Below are 13,529 nucleotides of genomic sequence, written 5' to 3'. Positions count from 1 at the left end.
TCCACCTTCAACAGGTTATTTAAATTAGGCCAGGGGTTCCTGGTTTCCTACTGTTTTTGTTCAACCTTTTTTTTTGTGAAATATTTTTAGCATTCTGAAGAACTCGTCCCACTTCATGTTCATGCTTTTATTTCTACCGCTTGAAAATTGTAACTTGCTTTTAGCACCTGCATCCAGCACAATTGTAATACAACACAGAACAGGAAAGATGAGATCTATTTTTTTTTCCCCCACAATCATTTTCAGATGAGCTTATTCTATAATGCCACACTCAATGTCCTTTTCACTATAATGAAACTCACACGTGTTCAAATTCTGCCTAAATTACGTCCTAGCATTGCAAACTTTTCTTTTTTTTCACGTCAGACAGATAAATCAAAGTCAAAACTGAAAAGGTGATGTTCAAATCATCAGTTCTTCTACCGGTAAAATAAAACTCGTGAGGGATAGACTAGAACTAATCTGGTAAGGGTTGTCATTTTGGAGGTCCTAAACCTCTTAACTCTTGAAGACATGGTTTTACATCTTTAAGTCCTCCACACGCTGTCTTGTTTCAGTTTTGTATTAAAAAAAAAAAAAAAAGGTTTTAAGTTGCCTGGTAACAGATGTATTACAGATAACGGTTTCCTGCTTTCAGGGGTTTTTCTCAAAGCCACTTTTTAAATAAGGTAATCTGGATCCTTCAGCATTTAGGACTGCTTTCATCAGTTTTCTGAATGACATTAATCTAGGAAAGTCTCTGTCCTTTAGCTGTTGAGCTGACCTGCTGCATTTGATACAGTTAATGAGAGCTGACTACTTCAATAGACACGCAGGACCATTTAGAGAAACCAACCCAGAGTTTATTTTGGAGTATCAATTGGTAGTTGTACATCCGAGCATCTCCCAACAACATGTGGAATACTGTGTGGCTAAATGCTTGGACCTCTTGCTTGGTTTCTACCACAGCACTTAACCATTGAACGGCTTAGGTCCTACATATAGGTTATGACCCAGTATGAACCGAGCAGACTTCTCAGGTCATCTGCTTCTGACTACCTCTGTTCCTAACAGTGAACCAATATGTGGAGTTGCCTTTAGTGCATCAGATGAGGAACAAATATTTACAACCAAGCCTTAAACCTGCATTCTAACATGGCATCATTTTCGGGCTTGCTTGTTTATTGTTGTCCTTGGGGTTTGTGATATTACTATACTGATACTGGTCCTTTTGGTCATAGTAGAGCTGTGCTTCATAGCGTCAGAAATGTTACAAAATCTTGAGTTGGTACTTTGAGGAAGTAGCTGCTTCTGATTGTAGGTACTTGTTGCTAAATAAGACATGTAGCGCTTGTCTTAGAAAGTAAACAAATCATCTCTTTGTTTATCCACAGGTAATCCTGGTGCAGGTAAACCCAGGTGAGGCCTTCACTATTCGACGAGAGGATGGTCAGTTTCAGTGTATCACAGGTATGAAAGCAATTCTCTTAATACTATGCATGCTTCTGTTTTCAGTTTGATAAACATGATGGAAGCCTCACATTTCCCTTGAGTGAAGATCAGGGAGATTGTGAAGATATGATCTTCTATATCCTTGCATGCTAATGCTAAGCAAAGCAGACAGGGTTTCCATGAGAGACAGTAACAAACAAGGTTACAGAACAAAAACACCCACTTGGCTACCATCTGCCGTGGGCTGTCAAAAATGCGTATGCCTCGTTTAAAATTCTTAGTTCCTTAAATGTACCGACATGTATGAAAATCAAAGACTTGGCTAAATTAATGCAGCTAGCATCAACAGTATCAAGGCAATGCACGCTTGTACTATTGAACGCGATCCAGGACACCAGCTTTGCCATCAGAGTTGATTGATCCTGTTCCCATGGTGAAGACACAAGGAGTTTCTTTTCTCGTCTTGAATTTTTGGCTTAGTAGTGGAAGCTTCTAATAATTGTCACGAAGTATGAAGGACTCTGAGATCTAAATCAGTACCTGCCAGTACCAGTACACCATAGTAGCAAGAGCTTCTGTGACTTAACACATCAAATACACAATGAAAAGAAGGATGAGTTACACGCAAAATTAGCGAGGGCAGACCAGCGCACTCTGACCACCAACCTACAAACTGCATCACAGCTTCCTGTCACTTTGTCAACGCTGAGTGGGAGATGCAGTCCAGTGTGATTGTCACTTAGCGCCTCTCTGGCCGGCGCATGTCTGACAACTTTGCAGAGAAAGCTGGCTGCTGCAGTGGAGAGATGTTGGCCTGTGTCCACAATAACGCCAAAAGTCTTGTGGCATTCTTCTGTGTGTGTCTGACTAGAAGCACCTCCTGTATATCCTATAACTTTCCTGATTAGATTCTAGTGAAAGTTAAAGTATCCGACCGTAACACCATTACCTACCACAGCCCCATAAAGTAGAATCATTACCTTCTTTACCTTCATCTTTTCTTTCTGACAACAAACAGCATATTTATGATATTAGAGCAAGCTTTGTGAAAGTATAATTCAGGGCAGATCTGATATCTTACATATTTAGTGTTCCTAATGCAATGGCCTGTCCGTTAAGTTGCAGTCAGGATGATACAAATATTTTTCTGCAAGGAGTGAAAGAGCAGTTGAAAATAAAACCTTTCAGCAACTTCAGGGCTGCCGAATGAGTGATTAGAAACATTATTGGCTTTTTACTTTTAAAGATTGCATTGCACTCAGAGTAAATGAGCACTGTTGTCATCATCTATAGTAAAATATATTTTGCACTTTCTGTGGTTTCCTCTTCTCCGCCCTGGCCTGCTTTCTCTTCTGCCTATCTAATTAATGTTTTCAACCCTTTGTAACCACAGCAGGCAGACACTCACATACTTCAGGAGTAATTTAATGATCCTTGTTTGGACAAGCACAGTGATTCCCAAACTTCTTTTAAATCATGGTATCTCTTCAGAGGTTTTTTTTTTTTTTTCTTTGTCAAGGTGCCATCAGCCACCAAACCCCTGAGTATGTATTATGTGTGATGCTTATCATTGTTTTTACATTCAGTGTTAGGCCTCAGTCACCCAGAGTAAAGGCCAACCACTTAAGGCCCAATGTTTACCTTAAAGGAATCGGTGAAATCAAGTCTGCTCGAAGGCTGGATGAGCTTAAGTCTGAAGAAGCTGATACTGTATGTTTGCTAATGACAGAAATGTAGTTAATGAGACACCAGCGACCCACTCTATTATCGTACATCAACAGAACTCCAACTAGTAAAAAAAAATGCCATTTTTGAGGGGAAATGATTTGCATCTACACCAGTGTGTTTTGTTTTGTTTTTGTTTCTTCACGGTACTTGTCATGTAAAGACAGCTGTTTTGACTGGGTGAAATGTCGTCTGACAAATCCGGCCACACACATACAAGCTAATAATACTCATGCATTCGAATCAAAAACCAGTGGTCAGAGACTGCTTGGGTCGACACAAAGTCGTCGCCTTTGCCGCCACATAGTGCGCCTGCTGCAGCCACAGTCAATCATACCCCATCCACGCGCCTGCTCTCCGTTATCACTTATTACTATCACTGTGGTGATGCAGCGGAACTTACTACATCGTTAGTCTCAATTTCACATTTCTGTCATCAGATAACTGATAGAGTATGAACGAGTGTATTGTCTCTACAGATTTGAATTTCTACTCAAATGAAAAGGAAAACTTTGCCCATTACACATGAATTTAAAAACAAAACAAAACACGGTTTTATTTGTGGCCCATTAACATTTACTGCCAGTCAGCACTATTCATTCATAACTGCTGCACTGCTGATTGAATCATTATTTTATGAACTCAGCAACATCTTGGCAAACCAACACAAATGACAGAAGTTCTTGTGTCTACGCGCATTAGACCAGGCTACATTATGGCGTGGCTTGCATCATAAATAATAGCTGTATCAAGGGACGAAACATATCATTGATCTGAGCCTCCAACATACAATACGTATTGACACTTTTCAGCTTTGTGCAGTCTGGAGACTGTTAGAGAAAAACACAGATAATCAGTGAGGAAAAATGCTGGATTTCTTAATTGATCTGGCGTAGAGTCGACTTATTCTGAGATAGGCTATTATTACACCCATCGACCCACTTGCTACAGTATCTAACTGACTTCTCTTCACGAGCATTTCAAGGCTCGTCACAGGGAATCAGACACAATAGAAAAGCATTTGTCACCGTGTTCAGATGTTTTGATGTAGCAGTATTTCTTCGAGGTTGACTTACCTTGTTGAAGTTTACGAAAAGCTTGCTCTAAATGATCACTGGGGTGGAAAGCCTGTTGCGTTACTATAACAACCAGCAACAGTGGGTTCTAATTTGATTAGCCGCAGCATATCAGCTAATTTCAGTATTTAATGTTATGTTTATTTTGTTGTTGTTTTTTTCCACCTTTTGATATATTTGAAAATGCAGCATACACTAGTTTTTCTTAAAACCATCTTATATTTCATCTCGCAACACTCTTTTCACATCTCCACTGCCACCCCAGTATGGGAACCACTGACCAATGAATGTCTTTGTTCTCTCGGTGATAGACAATGATATTTCTTGTGTGCAGCCCTTGACCAACCCTTGACACGTATATGAATAAAGGTGTGACTAAAGGTCTGTTCGGTATGCCCCAGGCATCCAGGTTTAGATGACGAAGGAGCAAAAGCAGGGATATAAAGTGATGCCGTCTACATGGAAAGCAATCATCTTGCTCACACAGGGGTTCTTCTCCGTACTCCTATTTGACTGCACTGCTCTTGCACTGTCCCCCATTACAAGCTGAGCAAACCTTCCTAATGCGGAGCGAGCATACATAGTCTGTCCATCAGAGGAGAAACAAAGCGCTGAGAGGTGCCACATAGATCGGTGTGATTGCTACTAACTGGCTTGTCACAGGGTGCACTCATCTCAGTGACGCGAATAGAGGGATGACTCACCGCTTGCGTTGCAAGGAGGGAGAAAGAAGAGCGGGTGTGTTTGTGCATGTGGGTCTGCATGCATGCGTGTATTTGCTTGGTTTTGTTTGTTGCATATTCTCACCACCTCTGTTAAGTGTGTGTAGCGCAAATGCGTGCTTTCACCTTTAACCCTTGTTTGTACAGGGGCAGTGTGACACACTTGGAAACCCAGGGTGATCAGTTTTATGTGTCTTTCAGGATTTTTCCACCCTTGACTAATTTGTGTATTCAGTCATGTATTTTTAGCTGCTAGATAAGTAGAAATGCTACATATTAGCAATGACTGACTGCTTAATAGGAACTGACAAGCTTGTAAATTGCAGTTTATAAAGGGCATTTGACTTCATGTGCCTTGGGGTGGAGGCGGGGGTAGGAGTATTGTAATGGAGGCTAATTAAAGAGGCCATTTAGCTTCTTCTTACTCGTTGTCGTCCTTGTCATAAAGGCTCCTGTCTTCGCTAGCCAACAGGACCTTCATAGTTTAATTTGAGCCCTTTGAAATTGGTTTGTGATGAAATAAATGAATAAATGTATATAAGTCACTATACACAAACTGGAATTAGTGCAGGGTGACCAATCACTGCCTTGGTAGGGGAACTACAGGAGTGGTCAACCCTAAGCACATTAAATGGTGGTGTGAAAAAATGTGAAGTTGATACTGGAAAACTGACCATGCTTTTTTTTTCTTTTTCTTTTTGAAAGCCTGTTCTGGGAAAAAAAGGGTGTTCTGATGTAGCTCCTTGTTTCAAATAATGAAATGGATGAGGATTTGAGGCATTGAGATGCATCAAGAATCCCTGAAATTTGAACCATTATCTGAATCAAATCACGAGGCCATTGACAATTCCCACCCCCCTCCACCTGACTCAGTTCGTAGCCATGTTGCAAGTGTCCTCTTCCCTCTCACGTTGTTTGGTAGTTGTCAGTCAGCCAACCCATCTGTCTACTCCTCATGACATCCAATGCCATAGTTGTGAAACACCTCATATCTTTCCTGATGGTGCTGCAGATGTGCTTAGTCTGTTTAATGTCGGATGAACTTGAGGGTGTCATGTCCCCTGTGGCTTAAACTGAGCAGCCAGGTCATGTGCTGTTGAACATCTGACATAACACTTAAGTGATTGTGTGTGTGGGCTCATTCATATAGTCATAACCTGAATTTTTCAGTTTTGGAGTTAGGATTAAGGTAAATGTAAGCAACATGTTGGAGACTGTGTATTCCTGTGTTTGAACAAGATGGTGGCAGGAAAACCTTGACAACTGTGTTTGGTAGCCAAAGTGATGTCTGTAATTTTGTATTTGAATATTGTGATCTGAAGTGGTTTACCTGTAACGCAACACTGGATGAACTTTTTTTTTCTGCAGTAGCAAAGACAGAAACTTCACAACTCATTGTCATCTGCAAACTTTGGAAATGTCACAAAGTCAGCTGCGAGCTAGGCATGTTTCCATCATCTGGTTTGGAACAAATAAACCAAGCTATGCATCTTAGTTTCGTCCAGTGATGATCAAATGGTAGTATTGTATAGGCAATATTATGCCTGGGTCTGACAGAGTAGAAAAGAAGGAATCGCTTACAGTTGGGCGAGTTGTCACTGTCCCCTTGTGCCAGCCAGTTTGGGAAGTAGCGTGCTGTCTGGATATGAAGGTAAACTTTAAGGGATATCCGGGAAGACGCCAGCTGGTCAGTGACGTAAGGTAAAGATTTGCCACGTCAGAGCTTATTTGAAAAGGGGTTTCGAAATGTCATTGACTTAAAATCTGGCATTGTTGGATGTCCCTTCCCTTGTCTTTAAGACTCACTCCTACACCACCCTTTTCACAGGGTGGCTTGGATAATCACAATATCTATTAGGATTAAAGCTCATGTGCACAAAGCTCTCAATTAAGTGGCAAACATCAAACACATTGGTGTATGCGCATGACATTTTTAATAACCCCCACCCAGCTCCAAAGACGTACACAAACATCCATTCATTCACAGCTTCTACAGTGAGTAGCTCTAAGGATGACTGATCTTGTGACTCATTCACCATTGCTGGGTGATGCCATGTCCGTTTTCATTTTTTCTTTTTTTTTGCATTTGTGGAGTTATCATCGTCGGGCGGCGCCGTGGTTAGCACTGTCGCCACGCAGCAAGTAGGTTCCGAGTTCGATCTTGGGCACGGGATCTTTCTGTTTGGAGTCTGCATGTTCTCTCTGCACCTGTGGGGTCAGCCTATTTTTGTAGGGGACGGTCTATTTAGAGTAGAATCTTGATATCCGGATAATTTCTATTGAAAAGAAAACCTGACCCCCGTGAATATGGCCCCTCTCGCATTTTGGCTGTGTGATGCTGCGTAATAAGCACAGCCATCAAGGTTATAGATGGCCTATCTCTTTTGAAAACATCATTTATTACAGTGGGGCTGCAAGAACCATGCAGATGAAGTATTGGGGAATCCAGACAAATGTTGCTAACTCTTGTGAAATTTCTCTGTTTTTTGTTTCGCCTCCTCCAGGTTCTGGTTTTCACATGGAGCAACACAGTGTGCCCTTTTTCTTTTTGCACCCATCCTCTCTCTGCCTATTTGCTTGTGGTTGGAAGCTGATGGGAATGTTGTTGAAAAGCTAGGTCAAGGATAAACATTCCCATCTGTTGCAGTCTGTTAATAGTATGCTACTTTATTTTATCAGAAATTACAGCCGTCACAATTGATGGTCGATCTTTTCTGCTCTGCATGAAGAGGAGCCATTTTCTATATTGTACTAATTCATAATCAGTGGTACAGTTTTGTGTTTCAGTTGCCACTTATCTGTTGTTTTGACTGTTCAGCTTCTACCTTTTTTTTTTTTTTTTAAATAATAGCCACTCTCAGATAGCAGGATTACCTCTCCTCATTATTGGGGACTATTAGTGCTGATTAATAATTAAGACTGCCTCACCTTTGTAATTCAGCACATTACCATTTAGACCCTATGTGAAACCCCTCTTTCTTCTCCTGTCTGTCTTCCCTTTTATCTCTGTGCCTTTCCTTTACCCGGTGAGCCTCTATCTAGTTTGCCGTCTCCGCTTGTTTTTCCCCGTTTCTAATTGAGGGTGTCAATCTGATTAACTCTGACAGTTTGCTTGGATTGTTGCTTTTATTTCATTGCCATGTCTGTTGAGTCTCACTTGAGGTTTGTTTGTTTGCGTGGATAAGATCTTAATCCATTTTCAGACAAAGGCAAAATGGGCAAGTGTCTGTACCGCCCTTGCGCATCTATATCTGTGTGCACGTGGACATGTGCCTGGCCATTGAGAAATGTCTCACCCTGCTTTTTCACCCATCCTGAGTAACTCCGACTCCCCCACCCATAACCTTTTGTCCCCTCTCCCCTCACACCCTAGGAGGAAGGAAAGTGAAGACAGGTTATGTGATGTTGATACGAAATGATGGTGTTCCAAAAGTGTTGCTGAGCCTCTGTTTACACTGCCAGAATGAACAGCGTGTTTTTTGGCTATTCTTGGCTGAGTGGCAATCTGCTGTTTTGTGGAGGAGGGCCAATGGTTTTTCCCGTGGCTGCTTCCTCTGGAGGGCTGGCTCCACGGCCACGTCAGCACAACCAATGCTCCAGTTGACTCAGGGGAGGGGGATGTGGCCTTTTCTATCTGATCTCTGTCAGCACTCGTGCGTCAGTCTGATGTAAACTAGTGCCGCCCTCCCCTCCGCCCTACTATCTTTTTTTTCTGTCCCTCACTTCAATGTGTGTGGCCCTCTCACTCTTCCTCCATTAACCATCCGTATGCTGTGTACTGTAGGTACGCTTCTTAAGTCATGCACGCACAGCCTAGCATTCTAAATTTTTCTTAAAAAGAAAACAAAAATGCCACCCAGAATGCTGATGTGATTCATCCTATGTCCCATTAGTCCATATTGGCGGCACTGGCGGTGCCTTTATCAGTCCTCAGGCAGGTCACAGCTACAGGCTTTGTGGCATAGGCACAACATCATTTCTAAGTGTTCAAAGTGAGTGAAGAATCCACAATCTAAACCCCCACTCAAACGATATTGTAATCTGAAATCAATGAGGACTGAGTCAGTGTGACTGCCTTCATTCAGGCTGAGCTCTCCCAGGCTCCTTATGTGAGATTTTTGTTCTTGCACATCCTGTGTACTTAGGTAGGAAAATGACTCACTGCCTACCAGTCTGCCTGCTTAGTGTACTGAGAGAGGCTCTGGAGCACTTTGTCCTTTCGATTTTTTTTTTTTTTTTTTTTTTGTCTGCTATCTGTCTTTCTCGTCCAATTACGTTAGCAGGTAGATTAATGCAAAATATTCTCACTCATTTTCCTCCCAAGCAGAGTTATAAATTGTGAGACCATTTGGGATCCAATGGTAATAATTAAACAAGTTTCAAGAAGAGAGCACCAAATAGGCAACATTGCTCAGTGTTAGGAGCACTCAAAATACACTTTCGGGAAATAATTGTATCCACTCGAAGTACCTGTACTTTATTTTGAAATGTACAGTCTCATTTTTCGGTTTGTCATAATGTACAACTAGAATTCATCAACATATCCCTGGAACACCTGTAAGCATTTTGTTTTTGTTTTTTTCCCCCACATTTGGCTCAAAGGGATGAATTGGAAAAGATTTTGGTGGTCAAAGGTCAGTGTTAACTCTCATGAACAGTATCTTAGGAATGCTTGGAGAAAATTCCCTCAAATATTATACTCATGTCCACTAAGACTCAGTGATGACCTGAACAAATTTTGGCGGTCAAAGGTCAAGGTCACCGTGACCGGCACATATGATGGTATTTTGTAGTTGTGTGTTCATTATCTGATTATTTGGCCTACGCCTGTGCCACCTTGTCCCCTTTTCTTTTTGAGTTTCTTAAACATTGGGTTCTCGTTTGTTAAATTAAAATTAAGTATTCAAATAAAGACGTATTTCCTGTAATGTCTTCGCAGTGAAAGCTGTACCACACTGAACTGCAGCTATGACTGGATTGACACAATCCTATCACAGCAATGTATGAGCAAAGCTCCTAAACATTGGAAACTAAGGAGGGACTACAAAATAAAGATAGCAAGCATAAAATTGATTTCAAACATTTTTATACATCCCCTCCCTTTTTGTGCATGGGTATGTTCTCTGTGTTAGCTGCTGCAACGTTCTGTGAAACATTCATCATCTAGATACAGATCTTGACGGCGTGATTCAAATAAGGTGATAATGAATCAAACGATTTAACATATTTTTCAAAAAAAAAAAAAAACTCAAAAAAGCAGTACCAATTTAGAATGTTTACGACATCATATGACAATACTCCACAGCTGAATACAAACTTTTGTTGCTTTGTAGCTAGCTGGTTGAGTGCAGCCATGAACTCTGGACCTCCTATCATTCTGTGCTGTACTTTCCACTGTTTATCAGTTTATTGAACTAAGTTAAAACTAATATTGGTTTAATCCACCTGCCCTGCAATAAATCCCACCTCCACAAAGATTTTGATGTTTTCAGGTTCCCTGCTCTTTTTTTTTTTTTTTTTCCAGAGAAGGTTAAACTTAGAGTTATAGAGAGGTGTTACAACAGTTTTTTGCCACAGTAAACTGGCTGAATATCTAATATGATTACTTGCAGTTCACATCTATAGTTTGCAGGATTCATTTTGGAGTTGAATGAACACCAGCAGCAGTCTTAAGGAAAAAAATAAAAGCACCAAACATTTCAAGCTTCCTGAAAGTCAGATTTATTGCAGGGTTGCACTTGACTGTTAGTTTTAGCACAATACAAATAACAAACTGGCGACTGAAATAATATGCCAAGTCTTCCCTGTGATGTGGAGCCTGGACCTAAGCACCTAAGGGGGCTGCACTCGGAGAAGGCCAACATGTGTATTGACGGGGGCCAGCATGGCTGTTCAATTAGAAATTCTCTATCTTCTGATCCCAGCTTTGACAACATGGAGGCAAACTCTTCATCAAGTGGGCTGCTGGGAGGTCGGTGTGTTGTTGTGGATCTTTTTGCTCGCCTACATGACATCTGTAGTTGGCCCCGTCGTGTGTTTATGTCTCACATTCGTAAAAGGAGGAGAAATGTGTGACTTGGCGCTAAGGCCCTCCCTCCCTCTCTCTGTGTCTCTCTCAAGTTTTCTGCTGAGCTGTTACTCCTCCGAGCTGAGCTAAGCCACTGCACTAGCCCCTTAAAACAGTCACACAGGGAACTTTGTTGTTTCTCAGCACTTTTGTAAAATAGTCTTCTTGCATTTGCCAGATTTAAAAAATGCATTTCTTGGCCTTTTATGACTCAAAAGGTTTTAAGAAAGGAAAATATTGAGATTATGAATATAAATTCTGATCTCTACAGTGGAAGCTATCAATGGTGCTAGGCCATTGGGTAGGGGAATCATTAGATATTTTTTGTTTCCAAGGTTATGGAGAAGTTAATTTATCTTTGTTTTAGGCGGCTGGCAGATGGCACCTGGTGTGGATGGATAGTGTTGCTGTGCAAACAATAAACAGCTGTGTTGAATAAATCTCTGATATTAAAAAGTTGAAACTGCATTTCAACTAAATCTCCAGAGATAATTAAACCAAGACTTGTGACAGCCTCAGGATTTTTAATCCATTTTGATTCAATAAATATGTGGCGGTGGTCTTCTCCCGATTGAAACCATTAATCAATTCTGCTGCACCTGTAAACCAACCAGATGCAAAAATCCCAAACTGTGGGCAGCGTTGGTATTGCATCATCATGTCATTCCAAACGCATGTTGAAAAACATTTCTAAAAACTTAATAGGGTCTTCGCCCCGGAGTGCCTATCTGAAACTGTCTGTATAACGTAAACATAGTAGTGACAGTTATTATTCACACATCTGCCATGTGTGGCACCTGGACATAGTCATTTAAAAAGCACTTTTGATGACTGTTTTTTTGTGTGTGTGTGTGTGTGTCATATTGAATAATTAAGGTTCATGATGGAAACATTTCTTAGCAGTTGGGCTGAGGCTGGAAGTTGAATGGATTGGCGTTGCATTTTCAGCCCAGCATGCGGCTCTTCTCTCTTTGATCCCATAGATGAAACAGGTGTTTTTCCCTGAGGGAGAGAGTTTGATGTTCTTCATCCTGCCCTATAGGTCCTGCTCAGGTTCCCATGATGTCTCCCAATGGTTCAGTGCCTCCAATCTATGTGCCTCCTGGATACATTCCACAGGTAAGTGTTCTGTGATATTTGCTTATTCATGATTGTGCACAGGTCGGCTCACCAGTAGGGCAGGATTTTTAATTTTTTCATCAATCCAGGTCTAATCCTGTGTGTCTGAGGAGCATATTGTTGAACTCAGAGAAGCTTTGATATCTGTTTTCTGACCACCACCCCTCTTTTTCTCTCTCTCTCTCTCAGATCATTGAAGAAAACGGAGTGCGGCGGGTTCTGGTTGTCCCCCAGCAACCAGAGTTCCACCCAGGGGGCCACTCCCCACTCCACCATCCTCCACCACCACCCCATGCCCACCTGCCTGCCTTCATCCCACATCCTGCCATGATTCCCCCGCCACCACACCTGTACTCTGGCATGGCAGGTGGCGTGGGCGACATGGGCTCTCAGTACATCCCCCAGTACCATCCAGCTCATATCTACTCAGAGCAGGGTGAGTTGGAGCTACCAGTGTTCGGGTTGATTATATTAAAATTTGTCAGGAGTCACATCGTGTAGTCCGTAGTTGCTGTTATTTGTACTTCTGTTTATGTCGGTACAGACCTACAAATGTTGCGCTTCTGTCCATTCAGTCTCTACAGATTCTCACTCCCAACACGGACGCACGACGTTTGTTCACAGAGATGATAGAACTAGCAAAATGCACGAGCGTCTTCAGAAGAAGCTTAAGGACCGTCAGGGAGTTGGAGGAGGGCAGGTGAAGGACAGTCCTCCTCCTTCGCCACAGAAAACTTGCAGCTGCCCTCCAACACCAGATATTCACAACGGCGTGGGAGGGAAAGGGCTGGAGGCGGAGCAGAGTCAGCCCAGCCATGCGATGGTCAGCCCCGAAAAGCAAACAGGCAGGGGGAAAAATGGCGAGTCAGGAGGTAAGTGGGTTAAAGGGTAGAGGATTGTCAAGGTTTACAATTGAATTGACACGCGATGTGCTTTCCGGATGTTGAGTGTGATGTTTAGGCGCTGAGAATAGTGCCTCATTAGCTACAGCAGCTGGTGGCAGCGAGGGATCAGAAACACTGCCAACATTATTCTTGATTGCATGAACTCCTGACTGCTCATTAATCATGGAATTTTACACTGTGACTTGGCAACACCAGCACATGTTTAAAGAATTACTGTCAATTTTGAAAGTGACAGACGTTTTTCTCCCATGAAAATCATTGAAATCTAGGAAAACTGGAGTATTGCCAACCTAAAAAGATGTTTGTACAAATTAGAAATGTCTGAATTTATGACTGCACCCTTCACACTATCAGTTCTCTTAACTGCAATACATTGGATCCTGGGTTGACATCAGTCTTTGGCACCTTTGTCCAATTTTAACCTGCCATACAGTTACTGCTGTAGTATTACAGTTATTACTGAAAATTGCCTTTTTTTTCATAC

General features: G+C 41.8%; 1 protein-coding gene across 3 annotated transcripts in view; it reads left to right on the top strand.

Moving 5' to 3' along the window:
* The window catches only part of fndc3a (fibronectin type III domain containing 3A), a 50,399-nt gene that overhangs the window by 16,387 nt on the left and 20,483 nt on the right, over positions 1–13,529 (top strand). For all 3 annotated transcript variants that reach the window (XM_086216479.1, XM_086216480.1, XM_086216481.1), the window contains 4 exons: positions 1,374–1,449; positions 12,064–12,140; positions 12,330–12,576; positions 12,716–13,012. In XM_086216479.1, coding sequence (XP_086072605.1) covers positions 1,374–1,449; positions 12,064–12,140; positions 12,330–12,576; positions 12,716–13,012 — 697 coding nt within the window. The remainder of the gene's footprint in view (positions 1–1,373; positions 1,450–12,063; positions 12,141–12,329; positions 12,577–12,715; positions 13,013–13,529) is intronic.

The sequence above is a fragment of the Aulostomus chinensis genome, chromosome 10 (genome assembly GCF_037954235.1).
Source record: "Aulostomus chinensis isolate RoL2024-O1b breed Wild chromosome 10, RoL_Achi_v1.0, whole genome shotgun sequence".
Lineage (NCBI taxonomy): Eukaryota > Metazoa > Chordata > Actinopteri > Syngnathiformes > Aulostomidae > Aulostomus > Aulostomus chinensis.
Note: the sequence above shows the minus strand (reverse complement) of the source record. Positions and strands in the feature narration are given on the sequence as shown.